General features: G+C 52.8%; 10 protein-coding genes across 10 annotated transcripts; 4 read left to right on the forward strand and 6 right to left on the reverse strand.

Moving 5' to 3' along the window:
* Window positions 1-150: 150 nt before the first annotated feature.
* Window positions 151-1,101, reverse strand: BJX68DRAFT_260422 (uncharacterized protein; the record flags this gene model as incomplete). The annotated part of the gene is made up of 2 exons (XM_071043881.1): window positions 151-526; window positions 611-1,101. 2 exons carry the CDS (start codon window positions 1,099-1,101, stop codon window positions 151-153), a joined length of 867 nt encoding a protein of 288 aa, XP_070905698.1.
* Window positions 1,102-1,479: 378 nt separating this feature from the next.
* BJX68DRAFT_260423 (TMEM14 family protein) lies at window positions 1,480-1,923 on the reverse strand (the record flags this gene model as incomplete). The annotated part of the gene is made up of 3 exons (XM_071043882.1): window positions 1,480-1,676; window positions 1,733-1,825; window positions 1,887-1,923. 3 exons carry the CDS (start codon window positions 1,921-1,923, stop codon window positions 1,480-1,482), a joined length of 327 nt encoding a protein of 108 aa, XP_070905699.1.
* Window positions 1,924-2,412: 489 nt separating this feature from the next.
* Window positions 2,413-2,866, forward strand: BJX68DRAFT_260424 (DUF4267 domain-containing protein; the record flags this gene model as incomplete). Its single annotated transcript, XM_071043883.1, has 2 exons — window positions 2,413-2,664; window positions 2,729-2,866. 2 exons carry the CDS (start codon window positions 2,413-2,415, stop codon window positions 2,864-2,866), a joined length of 390 nt encoding a protein of 129 aa, XP_070905700.1.
* A 736-nt stretch (window positions 2,867-3,602) lies between these two features.
* On the reverse strand, window positions 3,603-5,662 carry BJX68DRAFT_9067 (uncharacterized protein). The gene has a single exon (XM_071049981.1). The coding sequence runs from the start codon at window positions 5,284-5,286 to the stop codon at window positions 3,751-3,753; it is 1,536 nt and encodes a 511-aa protein (XP_070905701.1). The 5' UTR covers window positions 5,287-5,662; the 3' UTR covers window positions 3,603-3,750.
* BJX68DRAFT_260426 (cytochrome P450) lies at window positions 5,592-7,328 on the reverse strand (the record flags this gene model as incomplete). The annotated part of the gene is made up of 6 exons (XM_071043884.1): window positions 5,592-5,751; window positions 5,797-5,960; window positions 6,012-6,096; window positions 6,140-6,147; window positions 6,211-7,076; window positions 7,127-7,328. The coding sequence occupies 6 exons, from the start codon at window positions 7,326-7,328 to the stop codon at window positions 5,592-5,594; spliced, it is 1,485 nt and encodes a 494-aa protein (XP_070905702.1).
* Window positions 7,329-7,449: 121 nt separating this feature from the next.
* BJX68DRAFT_8991 (class I SAM-dependent methyltransferase) lies at window positions 7,450-9,462 on the forward strand. Its single transcript, XM_071049963.1, has 9 exons — window positions 7,450-7,948; window positions 8,002-8,145; window positions 8,195-8,201; window positions 8,256-8,300; window positions 8,350-8,385; window positions 8,435-8,556; window positions 8,612-8,637; window positions 8,692-8,722; window positions 8,777-9,462. The coding sequence occupies exons 2-9, from the start codon at window positions 8,006-8,008 to the stop codon at window positions 9,360-9,362; spliced, it is 993 nt and encodes a 330-aa protein (XP_070905703.1). The 5' UTR covers window positions 7,450-7,948; window positions 8,002-8,005; the 3' UTR covers window positions 9,363-9,462.
* A 302-nt stretch (window positions 9,463-9,764) lies between these two features.
* Window positions 9,765-12,007, forward strand: BJX68DRAFT_222948 (cation diffusion facilitator family transporter). The gene is made up of 5 exons (XM_071038059.1): window positions 9,765-10,040; window positions 10,094-10,140; window positions 10,193-10,279; window positions 10,350-10,664; window positions 10,718-12,007. Exons 1-5 carry the CDS (start codon window positions 9,962-9,964, stop codon window positions 11,732-11,734), a joined length of 1,545 nt encoding a protein of 514 aa, XP_070905704.1. The 5' UTR covers window positions 9,765-9,961; the 3' UTR covers window positions 11,735-12,007.
* A 367-nt stretch (window positions 12,008-12,374) lies between these two features.
* On the forward strand, window positions 12,375-14,442 carry BJX68DRAFT_260429 (putative manganese ion homeostasis (Fr); the record flags this gene model as incomplete). The annotated part of the gene is made up of 2 exons (XM_071043885.1): window positions 12,375-12,710; window positions 12,766-14,442. 2 exons carry the CDS (start codon window positions 12,375-12,377, stop codon window positions 14,440-14,442), a joined length of 2,013 nt encoding a protein of 670 aa, XP_070905705.1.
* Window positions 14,443-15,519: 1,077 nt separating this feature from the next.
* BJX68DRAFT_260430 (uncharacterized protein) lies at window positions 15,520-16,004 on the reverse strand (the record flags this gene model as incomplete). The annotated part of the gene is made up of 3 exons (XM_071043886.1): window positions 15,520-15,636; window positions 15,666-15,937; window positions 15,992-16,004. The coding sequence occupies 3 exons, from the start codon at window positions 16,002-16,004 to the stop codon at window positions 15,520-15,522; spliced, it is 402 nt and encodes a 133-aa protein (XP_070905706.1).
* BJX68DRAFT_222954 (major facilitator superfamily domain-containing protein) lies at window positions 15,947-18,107 on the reverse strand. Its single transcript, XM_071038060.1, has 5 exons — window positions 17,805-18,107; window positions 17,082-17,750; window positions 16,624-17,023; window positions 16,470-16,570; window positions 15,947-16,375 (listed from the first exon to the last, which is right to left on the reverse strand). The coding sequence occupies exons 1-5, from the start codon at window positions 18,018-18,020 to the stop codon at window positions 16,148-16,150; spliced, it is 1,614 nt and encodes a 537-aa protein (XP_070905707.1). The 5' UTR covers window positions 18,021-18,107; the 3' UTR covers window positions 15,947-16,147.
* Between the last annotated feature and the right edge of the window lie 2,083 nt (window positions 18,108-20,190).

The raw sequence follows: 20,190 nt of genomic DNA on the forward strand, positions 1-20,190 counted from the left end.
TGCGGCACTTGGTTTAGGACGTGTGATCACTTTTTATAGTGCTAATAAGGTACAAAGTACAGAATTATATACATGCAAAAATCACGGCAGAAGCACCATGACAGCCCCCGCAACCATCGATCCAACCACGCTAAGAACCACCCTCCCCGGTCATACCCAAACCCCATTCCCACCACGCAACGAAGCCGCCGCATTCGTCTCACTCGGATCTTCCTCCGCAGTGCTCCCCTCCGTATCCTCCCCAGAGTCTCCACTCCCCTCACCACTGCCACCAGCCAGATCCGTCGGCTTATGAAGCAGCACAAGCGGCTGAACAACGGCCTCGGCCACCAGCGACGGCACATCGCTCGCCGAATACGTCGTCGTCTCCGTCATCCACGAGATCAGGCCCGCGCTCATGCTCGACTGGACATCGGTCCTCGACATGCCGGCAACGGGGAAGTACGTCACGCACGCGGTCGAGATGCTGTAGTCTTGCAGCGAGGAGCGGCAGCCGCCAATCAGATTGTTGTGGATTGTCATTGAGCTGCAGATGCGAGGAGATGATTAGTCAAACAATACAATATAGAGCCGTTGTAAAAGGCGGGTGGGTATGAGGGGGACGACTCACCTCGGACAACACATGACCGCCGTCTCACTCGGATCTAGCAGACTCGCCAGCGCATCCTTGTACGCAACCTGCGGCCCCGGAACCCCCGGGTCCGCCTCGTACGGAACCGTAAACAATCCCGCCCGCGAGACTGACGGCCCGTCCCCGGCGCGCCCTACAGCGCCAACCGTCTCCCAGCCCTCGGGACACGCCGGCGCAGGCGAGTATACGAGCGCGGCGTGGGAGCCGCCCAGGGTAGGTGTCGCACTCGCTTCAGAGAGGACGGACGGCGCGTTCGGGTCCGTTGGTTCGGGGTAGCAGGTGAAGAGGCCGTTGTCGCACTGGGCGTAGAGGCCGACGAGGGGCGGGTCGAGAGAGAGGATGCCAACGAGGGGACCGTCGGTCTCGTAGATGAAGACTTGATTGGAGCAGGCGCTGGGAAGGGACCAGGGGGTTGTGAGCGGGCCCCAGTTTGTGATTGTCCAGGAGAGGGTGGCGGTTGTGGTGGGCATTTTGACGGTGCTGGGGATGTTCGTGGGAGGACGAGGGCGTGTGTTGTGCTGAAAGGTTGGGGAGCTACGTAGCGTATCGATGGGGGGAAAGGGTTTTATGATTTATGCGCCACGAGGACACAGATGATTGCCCGGCCTTGGGAGATTGGCGGGAAAACCGGGGGTCGAAATGAGGCTAAGGGGGGAACAAGAGGAACTAGAGGCTTGGGTTGTATTCCGCTCAGGCACATGCGGCTCGTTCCGAAGATCAAGAGGGGAGATTTGGCATATAAAAAGGTAAACTATGATACAACAAAGTATAATACACGTGCAGTCTTCACTGGCAATTCGGAACATACCAACTGGATTCATCCTTGGCATCTTTTCCGAGGCCATCACCTAAACCCCATACCGAAACTCGCGCACCTTCTTCTGGTAGTAAAACGAAGCCAGGCATCCCGCGCCCGCAAGCGCCAGAGGAACAGGCGCGCTCCACTTCGTCTTGATCGACCTGGCAATTCCAGACCCAAACAGAAGCAGGCTGTTGCCCAGGGCGAGCTCCGTGCCGTAGTCCTTGTTCTCTTTGATCAGGTAGCCTGTACGGGTTAGCCGGGTGCTGAATTGCATTAGAGTTTGGGTCTGTATTATTTACCAGCGAAAGCATATGATGCGCCGAGTCCCAGTCCTGCGATCAGAGATGGCCTGGAGCGCGTCTTGAGGTATCCGGCGACTCCGCCGGCAGAGACTGAGGAGTGTCATCAGCAACTAGCCACTATGGACGACAAGGCTCTAGAGCGATCACTTACGCAGAGCAGAAAGAGTGAAAGACGGATGTTCAGCCATGTTTATTGATGTTTTGAGGTGAGGTGATGGGAGAGAATGGGAGATGTTTGCAGGTGAGTCGAGAGTCGTCAACACCTGCTGAATCAGCCATGTGGTCTGACCATTTTAGCGCCCGCTTAATAAGCGCGCAATCTCCCCAATGGATGAGCCAATCAGCGTCTTGCCTTGTAAAATTGACCATGTATAGAATCAGGTCCAGTCCCAAGTCCAAAGCTTGTGGGAGCTGTTTGATCAGTTGAGGGGATGGAGCTCTAAACTAGATCCAGACTTTACACTGAAACTTCCATGATCTTGGGACACTGTCTGTTTCTGCGCTAACATATGAAAAGCTAGCCACATCGTATATATACCCAGGTGCCCAATAACTACACCCCGCATCCGCTGCTGACTTGGCCGTATTCTCACCGACTTCTTCACCCAACAATATATATAGACTTTAAATACCATCGACTTCCGTCAGCCAAAGTTAGCCAACAAGAAATATCAAAGATGACACCGATTCTCGCCCCAACCCCAGCAATACTGGGCACATCAATGCTCGGCCTCGGCATCTACCGCATCCTCTCCCCGCACCAAGCCTATACTCTCTTCGGCCTCCCCTTCCCACAACCTCCGAGCGATACCCCATCCCCTTTCATCTATACCTGCGCCGGCCGAGACCTCACACTCGGAGCAGCATACCTCCTCTTGGGCGCCCAGAAGAACCGCGAGGGGTTGAGGGCACTTGTGCTTGCTACTGCGGTACGCCTTGTTATTCGTATCTGGTATTGATGGTTTGTCTGGAAGGATATTGACAACGATATAGATTGCTGCGCACGCCGATGCACTCACTGTGTGGGTACATGGAGGGGGTGAGTATGGAGGGTGGAGAGGGAAATGGGCGGGCCATGCGCTTGGCGGCGTGCTGCTTGTTGCTGTAGCGTGCAAGGGGTGGGGCCTTTGAGTCAGGTTGGAGTTTTGGTTCGTTTTGCTATGCTCAGCTCTGGAGCAGATACAGCCTACGCCTCTGCAGAGCAATTCTGCGTTGGGTGTCTCCTGGGATTGTTCGTTTCTTGGTGGATAACCTTGTGGATATTCATGGCATGACAAACGAGGAGGAACAATGATCGAGAATAGGCGGATCGACCCCTCTCCGAAGAATAAGTTGTTTCTGTCAGTCAGGCAAGATGCGCATTGACTGGAGACACATGTACTTGACTGGGATCTCCTCCGGAGCTAACAGATCTGTGTACGAACCCACCATGATCGTTGTCAGTTAGGCAAGAATAGTATTTGATCGGAGTATTAAGCTTATAAGCCTATGTCCTTCTTGAGGAATCCCAGCATCTGGGGAATCGAATCATCTCCGCCACGACATGAACTTGCAAGGCTAGCACATTAAGTGGCTGCCTTGCGGCGCAGGGAGAGAGCACACCACGACAGTAGCCCCTGATTAACCATGCACCATGGCTTTGTCTGGCTCCTCCAAGCGATCGCCGATAAGTGAATTGGTTCCTCGTAGGGTTGAGGTGGAGAACCCTTTGTACCTGCATACGAAATGATTCAAAGAATACACTGAGATGTTCCTTCCCTAGATCAACGCACAGGAGCTTTATAATGATGCGATGGATGAGCTGGTGACAGCGTATGTTTCTAGTGCTGAGGACATGGAAAACCCTTTTATAATGCCGAGTGAGGTTCTCGAAGTGGTCTGGAGGTCTGGGCTTCGTGGCGAGCTGCCTGTGGTTTAGCACTCAATCTGTCCAGGTATTTGAATAAACAAGCTCCGACAGAGGAGTAAGATCAACGCTAGAAATAACGCTACAACCTGACCCCCAGCCGTTCAAATCAAAGATCAGGCTCATTTTCATCCGGGAACGGTATACTATAACCAATCTCATTTTCGTAGCCTGCTGGAGGAGAAAACATCGGAGGCAAATCCGACCACTTCGTGTCATCCAGTGTAAACGTCGTCGACGGCCAGGTCCTGTACCCAACAGCAACTCCCACTGCTGCGAGCCTACTGGGGATAACTCCCACGTCGGGCGGACCAAGGAAGTCCTCGCATTGGATTTCTTTTAGCTTCGGAAAGCCGCCTTGGGCAATTGCCTCGGCGAGCCCGGAGAGGACTGCTATTTCTCTCTCTCGCGGCCAGAGAACATGGCACTCGCCAATCTCACCGGGAAGCTGCAGGAACTCGATATTCGGAGGGAGGAACTCTGGTAGGATTTTGACGTCTGCCAAGGGCAAAGTCTTAAACTCCTGCAGGTTAACGAGCAGCTTTTTCATTGCTGGAAAGTTACGAAAGCTCGGTATCGCCGTGGCTGGCTCATGGGTTCCGGGCCTCGGTCGTCCACGCAGCCTCAGATCAAGGTGTACGGATTCGAGCGTCTCCCGGCTGTGATGCAGATACTCGACCGCATGGTGTAGGCGGAAGTTTTCCTCCGAACGATAGGTGCTGTACTGGTAGACCGCGGACTCGTAGGTGAAGCTGCGCAGACTCGTACACGAGGAAAGTAGGACTTCCAAACTGCTGCTAGGTGACCGGTCGAGAGTCATCCGGAGATACTTGAGATTGGCCAGGAATGGAGCGTAGGTCTTGGGCTGAATCACGTGGCACGCATGCAGATTGAGCGTTTCGAGGTGGGAGGCTACGTTGAAAAGCGCCCGCACGCAGTTCTCAAAGCTGAGCGAGTCGCTTTGTATCCAGCCGGTGCGCTGCGAGATGTCGAGTGTGCGCAGCGGGAGTTCTGTAACACCCGCCGCGGATAGTCGCGCAGCACGAACAATCTCATCATTATAGGGGGCAAGCTGGAAGCTGCACCGGTCGAGGTTTGGCAGTGCAGCGAGAAGAAGCGAGAGAAAATCGCCTGTTCTCGGTTTTCGCGGCTTTGCGACCCCTATCGAGGCTGCGAATGCCCGCAGCTCCAGGCAGGCTTCTTTGTCGGTGATGTACTCCCGCCGGCAAGAAGGGTTGAAACCTTCTCGAGGGTGGTCTGTCGCACCAAGCGATTCGAGGAGATAGGGGTGGATGTAGACTCGCTTCACAAGCCTAGCAAGATCGCGTCGCTGTGCGATGGTTGTCATGAACGAGGTGAGTCGGCCGTCCCACGTGTAGTGATCCGAGCACCATGAGTCGCCGTACCCGAGGACGAATTCATGATGTAAAACTGGTTGCGCTATGGAGCATAGGCGCTTGGAGGTCAAACAGACTGAGAATAACACATGGCGTTGGAGGGAATACCACGACGGCTGGTCGGATTGTTGATCACCTTCTCGCAGGTATGCATGTGGTGGTTCTTTTGATGGCCTTTGGCTACAATGAATGCAAAAGTAGCCGAGGATCTGGTGCAAGACTTCGACTGGGAGGTTGCTCAAGGACATGCTGGTTCATGGTTGTTCAGGGGTGTAGTTGAATGAGGCTGAAAATGTTTTGTCTTGGCGGCTGGACGCGGTGGAAATAGCGCGGCCCGGCCCAAGTTTTGTGATTCCCATTATCGCAGTTGTCTTTCGGCTATAAGCATAGTATGTTTCCTGAAGGCAATGGCTCTACCGGAATCAAGCATACGATGAATACTCAAAAGATCTACGAGGGATTACCGGTTCTCGTGGCTCGGACCGATGCGGGTGGAGCGGCAGCCGCCTCGGTACGTCCGTCACTGAGCACCATCAATCTCCAATTCAGATGGCTATTTAACCAGCACCCGAACCCCCTTCCTCCGCTCTCTCGCAAACGGCAGGAAGAGGTCGTGGGCAAGCGTGACGTCCTCTCGTGTAGTTTCGAAGAGCTCCAAATCTAGCCCTCTGACAAGCTTCGGTAGAGCCAAGAGGATTTCCGATCGAGCGAGGCTATTTTCGTTAGAGCTGCATTGATGTCGAAGAAAGAGAACGTACTTGATGCCAATGCACTGACGTGATCCCTTCGTGAACGAGACGAGATATTTCTCGAGATGGCGGCGTTTCTCTGGTTCTGCCCAGCGCTCAGGGATGAAGTTGCGAGAATCCGGAAAGATGTCTTCGTTGTGGTGGATTAGCATGCTAGACATGCCGACCGGTGTCTGGTGAGGTTAGTGCTATGCAGAACAAGGAAGGTTAGGGTAGCGGCATACGCCTGCTGGAATGGTCCACTCGCGATATTGAAGATCACGGTCGGGGGCGATGCGCTGCAGTCTAGAGCTGACCCCGTATGAAAGTCTGGCTGATGAGTCTTTGTTTTTGCAAGTACTGGGAAATTTACCTGAGACCCTCGAGCATAACGCATATATGCGACAGTTAGTAAGTATTTTCCAAAGGTGGAGAGGCACTCACCAGATACGGCATCTGCTCATACTCAACCAGAGTGGCTGTCCCATTCGGATCGAGTCGGTCCATCTCGCCTTTCAATTTGTTCATCTTCTCTGGGTTCTCGAGCAGGTAGTAAATAGTCCACGCCAACATCTTCGCGGTTGTCTCTCCGCCTGCCCCAATAAGGACTTGCACCTCCTGCGCCAAACGTGCAGGCTCCTTCTCCTCCGGGGGAAGATCGCTGTTCAAAACATCGTGAAAGAATGTCGGCTTGCTCGATCCACTCTTCACTTTTCCATACCACTCGGACTTTTGCTCCTCCATGATCGACTGAACAATGTTGTTGCAGCGTTCCTGAAATTGGGCGACCAATCCCATGCCGGCGTAAACTTTAAAAAGCAGCCACGAAGGCATCGCAGCAAACACCCGTCCCAACCAGGGCCAGGTTCGAATATAGACCCCACTCTTTGCGCTTCCCGCCAGTGTGTTGCTCCAATTGGGGATGAAATCCGGTTCGTCTAGGTAATTGTATCCAGATCCCATCGTATAATCAGAGACAACGTCGGTCGTAAAGCAAGTGAGTGCATGCTGCAGGTTCACCGGCGATCCCGTACCCTTGTACACCTGCAGGCGATCGAAGAGCTTATCCACGAGCGTTTGGATAACGGGTTCTTGTTTGCGAACGCGCGCCATCGAAAAGTACGGGTTCATGTTCGAGCGCAGGAGGCGGTGGCGGTAATGGTCCACGGTCGAGGCCATCGATCCAGTGACGCCAAACTGCCTGGTGAAGTATTCATATTTGTTCCGTGGACTATCTCGCGAGTAAAGCACCTCGTAAAAATCGGGATCGTTGACATGAAGCTCATGAGGGCTAATGCGCACGATCGGCCCTATGCCGGTAAGAACTCGGGCGCCTGCGCGTCTACCTGCAGGAGCGTACCGTATTTCTCATGCATCTTCGCGATCTCAAACCCATATCGTCCCCAGCAAAAAACATCGTAATAGGTCTCGTACCATAGTGTCGCGGCGGCAAGCTTGGGACCAGGGAATTTGGCCAGTGGTGAGAGCCAGAGCCGGTGGACGAGAAGGCAAAGCAAGGAGACGACTCCAAAAAAGAACAGCGCAGCCTCAAGCGATGGCATGACTCGCGAATGTGCCGGATGTGCAGCTATCACTTGGGTAAAATCCCCGACAGGTCCTACTCCCCACGGGAACTGCAGTTCCACTCATTGGGAGGCAGCCCCAACAGTGCCTTATATAAGAGCAGCATCAGCGTATGCGTAATGGTAACCATCGTCCGAAGACTTGTCCCCAAGAAAGTACCATCCCACACAAACAGAAAGAACCCCGCGACTAACAGCTGTCCCGTCTTTTTTAGCTCCTCGGCCGGGAGCGACGGAGCGGGACTGACTGGCGTGCCCCAGCGGCTCCACCTCAATCTATCTAGTGAAACGGCGTGGCTCACGAACGAGTCGCGAACGACCTCGGAAGATCACACTGCGTTGTCAGTCCGACTCTGGGCGCAGCGTCGGTTGTTATTTGAGCAGCAGGGCGGCACTAGCAACTGGCCCGTGGAGCCGGCTGATCCTTCGCGGGCAGGGGTGGTTCACCGTTGAATATAAGCGAACAGGATCCTGGCTCCCCCTCTTCAATTGGATCTGCCTGTTTTCTCTTCTGGAGCTGTCACATTCCTTGTTCACAGTTCACTATGGCCGAGCCCACCGACACTCAAACTCAAACTCAAATCCCCATCGTCCCAGAAGTAGCTAAGCCCTCCATACAATCATCCTTGCCAGCTAATCAGATCAATTCTAGGCGGATGACGATCTCTACAATGATGATTCGGATTATGGCAGCGCGTATGTGGTTGTTTTTGTTGATAAGATCTGAGCTGACCAAGTGCTGCAGATCCGATGGAAGCGCCACCACCTCGCTCGCCTCTAGCATCGTGAATTACCAGTAGGCCTTCTTGATCTCTCGCTCATGCTCAAGGCTGATGATAGTCCAGATACGAGGTCCGTATCTGCTTCGTCCAGGTGATGAATATGGACAGTACTGACAATGAACAGAATGGACGACGATACCATGCGGCTCGACAGGGAGAGCATATTCTCGTAGGTCAGCTGAGCCCCAGATACGCAACTTTGCTGACGATGGACTTAGCCCAATGACGACCGAGAGCAAGAACGGCTCGATCTTGTATGTTGAACACGACTGATCCGCTTACGCATACTGAATCTTGGCGTAGCATCATCACATTTGCACCCTCGCCCAGTCTGGGTCGCTCTATCGCGCCCCTATCAAGCAGGGAATCGAAAGGATCCTTGACCTCGGAACGGGAACTGGAAACTGGGCGATTGACATGGCAGAGTATGACATGGACGCTGACCGGCGAGTTCTGTGCTAATTCATCGACTTATAACAGCCAATTTCCCGAGGCCATCGTGACAGGTTTGTTGCCCGCCCGCCGAGTTTGAAATAGCCGTGCTAACACCGGAACTGTAGGGACTGATTTGAGTCCAATCCAGCCTGGATGGTGAGTTTCAATTTCGGCGTCTTACACCGGCTGCAGCCGCTGATTGGGTCTTAGGGTGCCTCCCAACTGTCGCTTCGAGATTGACGACTTTGAGCTTCCGTGGAACTGGAGCACGCCGTTCGACTATATTCATATGCGTGCCATTGAAGGATCAGTCGGTGATTATGACACTCTGTTCAAACAAGCCCACGACAACCTCACGCCTGGAGGGTGGTTCGAAATCTGCGACGACACAGTCGGGGTGTTTTCCGACGATGACACCATTGACAAAGCGCCCAACATGACCCGCTGGGTAGGGCTGCTGATTGAGGCAAGCCACAAATATGGCAAGCATATGAACGTGTGCAAGAACTATAAGCAGTGGTTGACCGACGCTGGCTTCAAGAATGTCCGAGAGGAGATCTATAAGATTCCATTCTCTCCCTGGCCCAAAGACCCGAAGCTCAAGGAACTGGGGAGGTACCATCAAGTCAACATGCTTGAAGCCCTCGAGGCCTACTCGCTGGCTTTGATGACTCGGTTCCTTGGATGGTCAGTTGCCGATGTCCAGTTGCTGTTGGCTGGAGTGCGCAGGGAGTTGCTGGACCGGAAGTTGCATATCTATTCCAAGATGTACGTGGTGTACGGACAGAGAGAGTAGTGACTGCCGAGTCACACTGACGAGTAACGCGTTATGTGCGATGAACTTGTTTCAAAACCCACTTAGCTTCAATATAATCTGGATAGCGCCCGAAAAATTTCGCTCTTGCGAGTCGCGCCGTCTGTTCCCGTCGCAGCCTAGAGCAGTTAGCGGGGAATTCGAGGATGAATGACGCAATAGCACCACAGTAAACACCTCAATGCATATGAGCGATATCGTCCGAGCAGTCGAGCTTCAACCACGGAATTCGCCGAAAGCCCAATTCAAGAGTAATGAAATCCCGATTGATACTGCATCAAATTCTGCCGAGCTAAGAGTCATGGTGGATGGGGTTCATCCGCGTGGTGTGAGAAGTTGAAAGGCTGAGATCCACTGTGAGGTCCGCCACTCTTCGGCTGTGGAGGCGCATTCGACCTCGCCGGTTCTCTTCCGAACCACAAACTTCTCCAAACTCCTTCTTTTCACAACTCCCCATCTTCCTCCTCCATGACTTCTTCGCATTCTCCTGCTTAGTCCTCAATTCCATCTAAAGAGGTCTTCTTGCTGTGCACTCGTCGCTCTCGCGAATTCTCGCCGGTTGGTTGTGTCGCAACTTCGCCATGGGTCTCTCCAAGACCAACAGGATCATAATCCTGTTGGTGATTGACACCGCGTTTTTCCTGCTGGAACTGATCGCAGGTTCGTCTTATTACTGTCCTTTCTTTGTATCGTCCTAACACGCGCGTTGCTAGGTTATTCCGTCCACTCCCTTGCCCTCGTCGCCGACTCCTTTCATATGGTACGTCACGCCGATCCCTCCCCTCTGTACCCAACGCCTGACTTGATTTTAGCTTAACGATGTGATCTCTTTGATCGTTGGACTATGGGCTGTCAAGGTCGCCAACCGCGAAACGTCTTCCAAGATGTACACCTACGGGGTGAGTGTTCATCCCTTCTTTGCCCCTTCCCCGCCCTTGTTGCAAAGTCGACTAACACAGGGACTTTTAGTGGCAACGCGCCGAAACGCTCGGTGCGCTCGTCAACGGTGTATTCCTCGTCGCTCTTTGCTTGTCCATCTTCCTCGAAGCGATACAAAGATTGGTGGAACCGCAGGAGGTGAAGAACCCGAAACTGGTCTGCTTCGTGGGGTGCGCTGGACTGCTGTCGAACATTCTTGGTCTTGTACTGTTCCATGACCATTCCCACGGCGGCCACGGCCATAGCCACGGCCACTCGCATGATATTGAGACCGCAGAAGAAGTTGATGCTGCGGAAGATGGCCATAGTAATGGTGATCAAACGCGCGCCGAGCAGAGCACTGCTGTAAGTGTTGTTGTTACATCCATTGTCGATCGCTTTCTGACAAGGTCACACAGGGCAACATCGCTGAACCTACAGCCGCATACTCCCGACGCCGGGCCCTTGATAGCCAGCACCGCAGCGCGCGCCGATACAGCACCCCTACCCGTGGTTTGGAGGACATTGCCACTCACCCTGCTAGCATGAGACAAGATATTATCCTCGCCGCCAACAGAAACCAGTATCCCGATGATGATGAGAGCTTTGATTCGGATAGTGGACGGGTTGACCTTGGCCCCACGGAGCGCTCGACATTGCTGGGTAACAAGGATCGCGCTTCAAACTATACCGACGAAAACACTTCCACCCGCGACCGTCCTACTACAGCCATCAGAGACCCTCATGAGTCGCACAACCATGCGCAGCCCAAACCTAAGCACCAGAAGCATGGCCATGGCCACGATCTCAACATGCGGGGTGTCTTCTTGCACGTCATGGGTGATGCGTTGGGCAACATCGGTGTCATTCTTTCCGCGCTCATCATCTGGTTGACCGATTATTCTTGGAGATTCTACGTGGACCCTGGTATCTCGCTCGTGATTACTGTCATCATTCTTCTCTCGGCAATCCCTCTCTGCAAGGCCGCTTCTCGGATTCTGCTGCAGGCAGTTCCCCATGGTGTGAGCATCGATCACATCAAGGAGGATATTGAACGTCTTCCTGGCGTTATCGGCTCCCACCATCTTCACGTCTGGCAACTGAGCGATACCAAGACCGTTGCTTCCATTCACATCCAAGTGGACACCGAGATCAAGGGGGAAGGCTCCGAGCGCTACATGCACCTTGCCAAGCAAGTAAGGCAGTGCCTGCACGCATATGGCATCCATTCATCCACCATCCAGCCGGAGTTTGTCCGCGACAGCGACACCGAAGATAACCATCCCCTATCCCAATCGCACGGGCGCAACACAAACCCCTCATCAGCCATCTCCAGCCGCACACCCAGCGTCCGCGACGGAGACCCTCAAGCGTGTCTGCTAGAGTGCGACGACGACTGCACAGGCAAGCACTGCTGTCCGAAGCCCAGTACTTAATCACTTCTACGTGCCTTGTTTCCTTTGTTATCTATACGCCTGTTTCATTCATAGGTGCCCCCTAAAAGCTCGTGTCTCTACCCTGTATTGTTTATACCCATCGCTCTTTCCAACTGGTGGCTTTCTGAAATTCCCACCTTTACATGTTATATGTCTTGCCTTCATAGATACTGAGTTGCCAAGGGACCTAATGATACCTGCTAATGTACTATCACTGTGCGTTCTTTTTTTCCGTATAGTATTCATATAGGGCATGGCACCTAACAAACTGAGTAGGAAACTGACAACGTATATGAAGGTAATTTGGTTGTAGACGCACTCAGCAACTATGAGAATGGAGCATGATCGTCGGGTCTAGGCCGCACGTGATGTGGCCAGGTGTCGGATCTCCAAAAGCTGAGCAGCACATCCCCTGGAAGATCAACATTATTCCAACCATCGCACATTGCACAAGACATGATGCTGTGAAACCGCGACTTACCGTACTTTTGCGATATTCTTTCTACCGTCGATGCCGTCCGCCTCCTGAACATCGATCCACCGCAGAGCGACCGCAGCTTCAGCTCCCGATTCCAGCCTCCGCGGAGCAATGCAGCCAGGACAATAAATCGCCTCACCACGACCCGGTCGACTAATAACCATGAGCTACTCGTACCTACCCACTACGAGCGCCAGTGCTTACCGTCCCGCCCGTCGTGATACCACTACCCCCTCCGGTGTGTTCAAAACCGTGCAGGAAGCCCTGCCGTCCTGGGCCACGCAAGGGATATCATCGGCCGCTCAGACGGCATCCAGCCGCTTGGAGAAGCTCAAGGATAGGAATGAATTAAAGGCGACGGTGTCGAGAGTAGTTAAATGGCTTTTTACGATCACGAATGCTCTCATACTGCTGTGGGTATGGACACTGTGGCGGGGAGAACGAGGCGTGTTCCAGGAGAGTCTCCAGTCGTGTGTTTGGGACTCGTGGGAGAAATGGGTGAGCTTCCATCGGATAATCTACAAGATAGCTGTACTAATATTGCGATGTCTAGCCAACGGATGCCAGACCTCACCATGTTGCCTTCATCGCCGACCCCCAGCTCGTCGATCCTCACACCTACCCTGGCCGCCCGTGGCCGCTCTCGACACTGACAGTAAAGTTCACGGACCAATACATGCGCCGCTCATTCTCGTCAATACAGCAGACCCTCGACCCAGACTCGGTCTTATTTCTCGGTGACCTCTTCGACGGCGGGCGAGAATGGAGCACTCCGCACAGCAAGAGCCCGGAGGAGCGATGGCATAAATACAATGATGATTTCTGGAAGGCCGAGTTTCACCGCTTCGCCAAGATCTTCATAGATCCCTGGAACGGTCAGGAGACGCATTCGACGAATCCGCGCGGGCGCCGACTGATTGGCAGTTTACCGGGGAACCACGATTTGGGATTCGGCTCGGGGGTCCAGATTCCGGTTCGCGATCGCTTTCAGAATTTCTTTGGGAAGGGGAACCGTGTTGACGTTATTGGAAACCATACGTTTGTATCTGTCGATACGGTCTCGCTGAGCGCGATGGATCAGCCGGACCCGAAGACTGGGAGTACAGGCGGCGGAGATGGCGCACGGCCAAATCAGGCGATCTGGCAGGAGCCGGAGGACTTTTTGAACGCGATGAATGTTCACCGGGGTCAAGCGGAGATGGACGAGCTGCGCTTCCTCGGGACACCTCAAAAGGGTCGGCTGTTCAAGCATGATGTTGTCCAACCCTCTCAGCCCGTGGTAGAGCGGAATCCCGAGCCGGAAATCATCGGGCTACCTGCTATCCTGCTGACACATGTTCCTTTGTTCCGGAAATCAGGTACTCCATGCGGCCCGCTGAGGGAGCGATATCCCCCCTCCTCGGAAGGCGTCCTTGAAGAGGACGAGCCGAACGCCATCAGGATCAGCGGCGGGTATCAGTACCAGAACGTACTGACAAAGACAATCTCCAACGAGATTGTCTCCAAAGTAGGCCCGAACCTTGTTCACGTCTACTCCGGCGACGACCACGATTACTGCGAGATCACCCATCGCGAGTTCAGCGGCTCGCCCAAGGAAATTACAGTAAAGAGCACGTCCTGGGCGATGGGGGTCCGAAAACCAGGTTTTCTCCTGACAAGTCTCTGGAACCCCATTGACCCTGTCACGGGGAAGTCCATCGACGACTCGGCGGCGCCCGGTGCTACCATCCAAAACCACCTCTGCCTGCTCCCTGACCAACTCTCGATATTCATACACTACGGGCTCATCCTAGGTCTGACGCTTATGATCCTCATCCTGAGAGCCGTCATCGTCTCTCTCCGCGCAACACCCCAATCCACGCCCGACCCCGTGCTCCCCCTCACCGAAACCCGCGAACCCCGTACTCGCGGCCGAGCCGTCTCACACTCATCCTCATCAAGCATACCGAACTCCTCTTTCATCAAACCAGGCGGCCTAGCCAGCCGCGCAACGAACAACAACCCCCGCTATTCGCCGCCTCAATCATACCCTTACAATGATAGTACATACCCCGGCCTAGATTACACCGATGAGACGGATACGTCAAAGTGGAGGCCCACTCACTCTGAGCGACAACGGCGCGGAGGAGACTCGCTCTTCGGCCGTGTCCGGTATGAGTTTGCGGTCTCGGTGAAGAAGGTTGCCCGCGTTGCGCTTGTGTGGTATTTCTTTTTGATTTGGCGGTGGTGATTTATTCTAGATGTTGGTTGTTGAGCGGGTGCGCTTCTGTATATATAAATTAATTTTGTCTCCTTCACCACAGGGTTTCAAGTCCTCAACTGGTATCTGGCCTTGCGACATATCACCAGATCACTGTATTTGGTGTACTTGGCTAGATGTATCTTTTCGCAGACCCCAAGTTCTCTATCATTCTAGCTTGTTCGCATAACTCGACACCTTTGGTGCCGACATTGACTGTACAGCAGGGCATTTCTCTCGCCTGTCTGTTTCCACCTACCCAAGGCTCGAATATGCAGAGAGTTGGATGATATGCTCCGCATTAGGATTACCGAGATTCAGTTTCCAGATGGCTACAAAAGTGATCCTTGCCTCCTAAATCCACGTGCGCACTCAAGACCTTGACTATTCTATGGCAGATAATCAAGCGAGTAGATGGACACCATACTTACACGAACGATGGCTCTTGCCTAGATTCATTTGACCAAGTGACATGCTCGAGGTCAATGAAACTGCTGGATGGAATCTCATTGACAAACCCGATATCACGCCGCGCGCCACTCGAACGCCCGGAACCTGCAAGAGAGGAGGGCAAGGGAAATCGCTGCGCGAGAAGTAACAATGTTTTAGTACCCCCTCGGGCACAGAACAAGCGTCTATAAAGCCCAGCTACGGTGCTGAATCTGGCCGCAAACACAAACAGTTTCCCGAGATAGCTCAGCAGGTAAGCAGATATCAAGCTGCAGAGCGCAATCAAGAGGCCGAAAATATCAAGATTAGTGACGCGGTCATCCTGGAATAGCAGCTTATCGCATATCCACTCGGTCCCGCTGTAATAAGCACTGGGCTTCCCAGGGTCTCTGGTCTCACCCTTGCTACTGGCCATGAGATTGAGCGTGAACATGCTGGCATGTTTGTGGAAGATCAGAACTTTGAAACAAGCGGATCGTGGCTGTCTTTTGCGACCTTGGAACCTTTAAAGAGGAATCCGAAGTTCTGACCAGCGTCTTCTGGAAAGTCCACCATCCGGACGTAGCCGAGGACAGCAATGACGATGGTGAGGACGCCCTCCCAGATGAAGATCCATCATCAACCGCTCTTTCCACCAACACCGTCCATTTGCTGCTGCCCATACGCGATGAGACCACCAAGCCCGCCGAAGATTAGACCACCGACGAAGAAGGAGGCCATGCGCTTGGCGAGCTCCTGGCGAGTATAGTAAACATGCTAATCACAAAGCTGGCCGAGGGGAAGTAGCAGCCCTCGAGCAGTCCGAGGACCGCCCAGGGGCCAACTTGGTCCTTGTAGGTGTTGTAAAAACCAAGTCCAATGACGACCAGGCCGAAGGATAGGGTGACGGCTGGTGGGAAGATGCGCGGGTCTAGCCTTCTGACCAGGACAGTCGCAACGGGCGTGGCGAGAACGTAGAACGGAAAGTATATCGATATAGCAAGTGTAGCGGTCTCCTTTATAATCGAGCTCCTGCTCCATGCCAGAAACGTAACATCTAATATTGGTTTAGACTTGTCTAAAGAAAGTCTAGGAACTGGAACAGACTCACACGAAAGATACATTTCCTCTGTCACGCTGATTGGCAATATACATCCCGGATAGGAAAATATTCATTGCCTGAGATCCTCCAAGATCTATAGTTTTAGAGGGCGCCGAGTCACTATTTTCCCAGACCTAGAAACCCCATATCTAAAGACCACCAAATCTAATGCGCAAACCGAAAATCCAACCTCTTGTTCCCCTCATCCTTTGTCGTCCGTAGATAATGATCCTTCTCCTCCGAACTCATCGCATTCCACTTCCGGTCGCGTGACTTGTTGCGCCAGATGTAGTACACCTTGATGAAGACTGTCATCACGATGTTCCACGCCACGATCCCGAGGAGGACTTTGTTTCCTCTGCGGTAGAAGGGTTTGTCGTCTTCGCGGTAGATCTATCCATGCATCTAGTTAGTGAACTGATACCTGGCAGTTTGCTGAACAGATGGGTTGGGAAGGAGTAGTGTAACGGAGGATATGGTGGCTTACATTTGAGGCGATGATTGAACTCGCTTGGCAGATCATGTTGTAAACCGCTGCGCCGACGGTTCGTGTCCGGACTGTGCCGGCGTTGCGAGAGGTGAGACTCACTAAAGATACGTTAGCTCCACTGATTCTATCAGCGACAACGAGAGATTCTTACCGTTGATAGAATGGATATACGGAAACCCAATCAGCATAACCGTAACCGCATACCGGCTCCACGCACTCGCCGACGATGGCAGCAACTCGAGCGCCAAAAGCAGAGGGAGACACCAGAAGGAATAGAACAGGACAACGCCCATGCGGTTGTTGACGCGCTCAGAGAACCACGACCAGAAGACGAGTTGGGTCAGGAAGAGCACATAGGCGGGGATTGTGAGGAGGTTTGTCTCAAAGGTGTCGAAGCCGAGACTCTTGAGGTTGAGAGTCAGGTATGCGGAGACGGGGTTTGTCGGGATGAGCAGGGTGAAACCGATGGCGTAGAGCGGCCAGAGGTCCCAGTCTGTTAGCGAGGCCCAGAGGAGCTTGAGGGTTAGGCCTTGGCGGTTGTGCATTCCTCCCTATGATAGATTAGCAATACTTCCAAGTGGTGGTATGAGGTTTGATGTGTGTACTTACCTTGCCCGGATCATCGCGCAGCACACGATTGACCATGATGACCTCCTCACGCTCCGAGAACCACCCATCCCTCCCGCGGAACCAACTCGCCGTCTGCGTGGGACTAGGAGGGAGGTAGAACCACGAAATCACACCGATAATCGCCGTCAGGGCTCCCTCCAGCGCAAACAACCACCTCCACCCTTCCCACCCTCCAATGTCCCTCATGTGCAAGATCCCAAACGCCAGAAACGCCGCAACGATAAACGTGAAATGCGACGAGCAGTAAAACAGCGCAACCCGCATCGGCAACTCGCGATTCGTGTAAAAGTACGAAAGATACAACAGCGCGTCCGGGATGAACCCGCCCTCGACGAGTCCGAGTAATGCGCGCGTCGCGTAGAAGCTCTTCTGGCCGGTGATGAGGCACTGCAGGATTCCGATGACGCTCCAGGTGACCATCTGGATGGGGATCCAGACGTCGGGCCCGAGTTTCTTGGATACCATCTGCGAGGGGACTTCGGCAGAGAGGAAGCACAGGTAGAAGATCATCATGCCGTAGTTGTATTGGTTTGTGGAGAGGCCGAGGTCGTCGAGCATGCCGTCGCTTAGGGCTTGCGAGATGTTGCCGCGGTCGAGTTGCAGGGCGAAGAACATGAGGCAGACCCAGGAGCAGATTCTGTAGTCGAGCTTTATACCGTCTCAGGATCATTTCAATGTAGTGATACAGGAGCCGCGACTCACCCTTCTAACGAGCTTCTTCTCTTCACTCTCCGTCCACTCCGCAGAGGGATCATACCGATGTCTCCCTTCATACTCGGCTATGGGCTCATACAGCTCAACCGCACCGCCGCCAACATAGGCATCGCCTTCCTTGTAGCGCTGCTTAGACGGGAACGTCTCGGAGATGGACTCCTGCGACGCACTTTCGGACACAGTGGGGCTCGGCTTCTCTGCCATGGTGACCTGCGCTCAAAGCAAGGGCAAGACAATTGTTGCTATTGCGCCGTTACATTGTATCAAGGTAGAAACATGTGTACCTTTTATCCTCGGCCGTGTCCTACGTGCAACTAGGTACAAATGGTGCAATATACAATTGCGTGCGATGAGGCAAGAGTGTGCCATACAAAGTGGCGTACATCTCCGCGGAGCTGGTGGTGAGGACGCGGGCCATGTGGCCACGTTGTTGGATCTGGAGTTCCAGGTACACTGCACAAAATAGAATGATTGAGATTGAGTTTCGACATTCGTGGTGACGATGGCCGCAATGCAGCATTCCATGGCCCTTCTACGGCCGAGGGCAAATAAAGGGTCTATACATTGTCGTCTTGCAGAGCTCGGGTAGTGGATACAATGGCCGAGGAATATCCCAACACTAAGCTGCGCGAGTGGGGGTACCAAGTCTACTCCGAGTAGCTTCTTACAAGAAGGCATTGGCATGCTTATTCTCAAGTCCCCAGTTGCCACGCCCAGCCCTGATTAAAAAAGCAAAGACATAATCGCCGAACAACGTGTCGCATGTCGGCGTTAAGACTGTACAAGTACTGCCATCGGCGACTTCCCCCGCAAACCCTGCGGCGTAATGTTTCCTTGTATTAGGTAAAAGATAACCCTGTTGGGGGTAGTTCGTCAAGACGTCGACAGGGGTCTCGAAGACGCCATACATGGCGTTGGATTTTCTCGGCCGGGATCATGATTCGCACTGCCTCACTTGACGGCTGAGTATCACGATTTCTAGCATCCTGATTGACAAATCCGTATTGGCTTCAGCTACTCTCCTGTTTTGCATTAGGATACGTGATAGATTAGCTGTTGTGCTCTGGAGTGGTGAAATCATGCTAAGTTCTGGGTCTTCTCGGACAGGCTCGTGGATTCATTCCGGGCACTACGGGCGACTAGTCTAACCCCTCTTCCTTGTTGATCCTGCGTTTCAGCAATTGCGCGATGGGCGAATATGTAGCCTAATATAAATAAGTAATCGGATTTGATTGAGGTATTGTTTGTTTGACGTCATCTGTCGAACGTCGACACTGGCGCTTATCTTCTGTCAGGGACTCTTCGTTGAGATAGAGAACGAAGTGCGTATACTCTACGCAGCATCATTGCTGGCTCTTATTTTCGACCGATAATATCATAGAAGTGATAATGCATGTCACGTCCGTACTAAAGTCTGACAGATGTATGGATGGCTGATTGTCAAGCAGCCGATGATAGACGATGGATTCTGCATGTGTGTAAGAAGGAAGAATCTAGCTGGGAGCGATGAAGCTATATAGAGAAAAGGGAACATGTGGTTGCTAGTCGTAGAATAGAGGGACAGAATGCCTGACGGGCTCCTGTGCATATACATCAAAGGAGTAGAAAGCGAGGGATGCGCTGTCTTTTAGTAAATGCCCATGTCTATCATATACGCGAAATGGGGAGGAAAAAAAGGCAGATCGAGCTTACTCGCCCAAAACACTCTTTCAACCATTATATATATAAATGGAAAAACAGGAGGAATGCCAATAAGAAAGATTGGAGTGCTATAAGAGTTAGGTATTCTATATATCTGGATATGCTCCGTATCTGTAGCCTTGTAGAATTGACCAAGATGTAGTAGACTTGGATATAGAATAGTATGTAGAGGCAAAGTAACCAAGCAAGCGCCACATGCTACTGTACTTCTATTTCCATTAGGAAGAGTCATGATAAGGTTTAGAAGGGAGGAAAGGTCCTACCAATAACATGAGCAAAAGCCTAAAAGTCAATGACCTACCCATATTGGTTGGGCTGACCACCCGTGTCCCGGGGCCATGCCCATATATAGGAAGTGCGAAACCATCAAACACAGAGGAAATAGAGCTCTTAATCGTCCAAACCGCCTTCCTTGGTTCTGGTTCAATCGGAAGAACAAGGGCTATCACGATAATATGCCGCTGCGAGCGAGAACAACCCCCTTGCCTGACAGCGTAGGACTAGTGAGCCGGGACTTTCATTTGCTCTTCAGTAATCTATCTCACTTGCAAGGCGCAATTAAACTTTGAGAGAACCCGAGATTTTATCGCCTGTTTTGATTTCAAGCCATGGGAATGAAACATGAAGCATGTTGGCTGAAAGTGACGTGCACGAGTCAACGACTTGACTCGGA

This window comes from Aspergillus pseudodeflectus (genome assembly GCF_044049435.1).
Source record: "Aspergillus pseudodeflectus strain CBS 756.74 chromosome Unknown BJX68scaffold_1, whole genome shotgun sequence".
Taxonomy (NCBI): Eukaryota; Fungi; Ascomycota; class Eurotiomycetes; order Eurotiales; family Aspergillaceae; genus Aspergillus; species Aspergillus pseudodeflectus.

Bases quoted from the DNA above. Each gene is read 5' to 3' on its own strand.
- BJX68DRAFT_8991 (XM_071049963.1), top strand. From the start codon at position 8,006: ATGACGATCTCTACAATGATGATTCGGATTATGGCAGCGCGTATGTGG. The intron at 8,301-8,349 runs GTAGGTCAGCTG...CGATGGACTTAG, and splicing joins GACAGGGAGAGCATATTCTC to CCCAATGACGACCGAGAGCA. The intron at 8,557-8,611 runs GTATGACATGGA...GACTTATAACAG, and splicing joins TGGGCGATTGACATGGCAGA to CCAATTTCCCGAGGCCATCG.
- BJX68DRAFT_222948 (XM_071038059.1), top strand. From the start codon at position 9,962: ATGGGTCTCTCCAAGACCAACAGGATCATAATCCTGTTGGTGATTGAC. The intron at 10,041-10,093 runs GTTCGTCTTATT...GCGCGTTGCTAG, and splicing joins CCTGCTGGAACTGATCGCAG to GTTATTCCGTCCACTCCCTT. The intron at 10,280-10,349 runs GTGAGTGTTCAT...AGGGACTTTTAG, and splicing joins CCAAGATGTACACCTACGGG to TGGCAACGCGCCGAAACGCT.
- BJX68DRAFT_9067 (XM_071049981.1), bottom strand. From the start codon at position 5,286: ATGTCCTTGAGCAACCTCCCAGTCGAAGTCTTGCACCAGATCCTCGGC.
- BJX68DRAFT_222954 (XM_071038060.1), bottom strand. From the start codon at position 18,020: ATGGCAGAGAAGCCGAGCCCCACTGTGTCCGAAAGTGCGTCGCAGGAG. The intron at 17,751-17,804 runs GTGAGTCGCGGC...GACGGTATAAAG, and splicing joins AGAAGAAGCTCGTTAGAAGG to CTCGACTACAGAATCTGCTC. The intron at 17,024-17,081 runs GTAAGTACACAC...AATCTATCATAG, and splicing joins TGCGCGATGATCCGGGCAAG to GGAGGAATGCACAACCGCCA.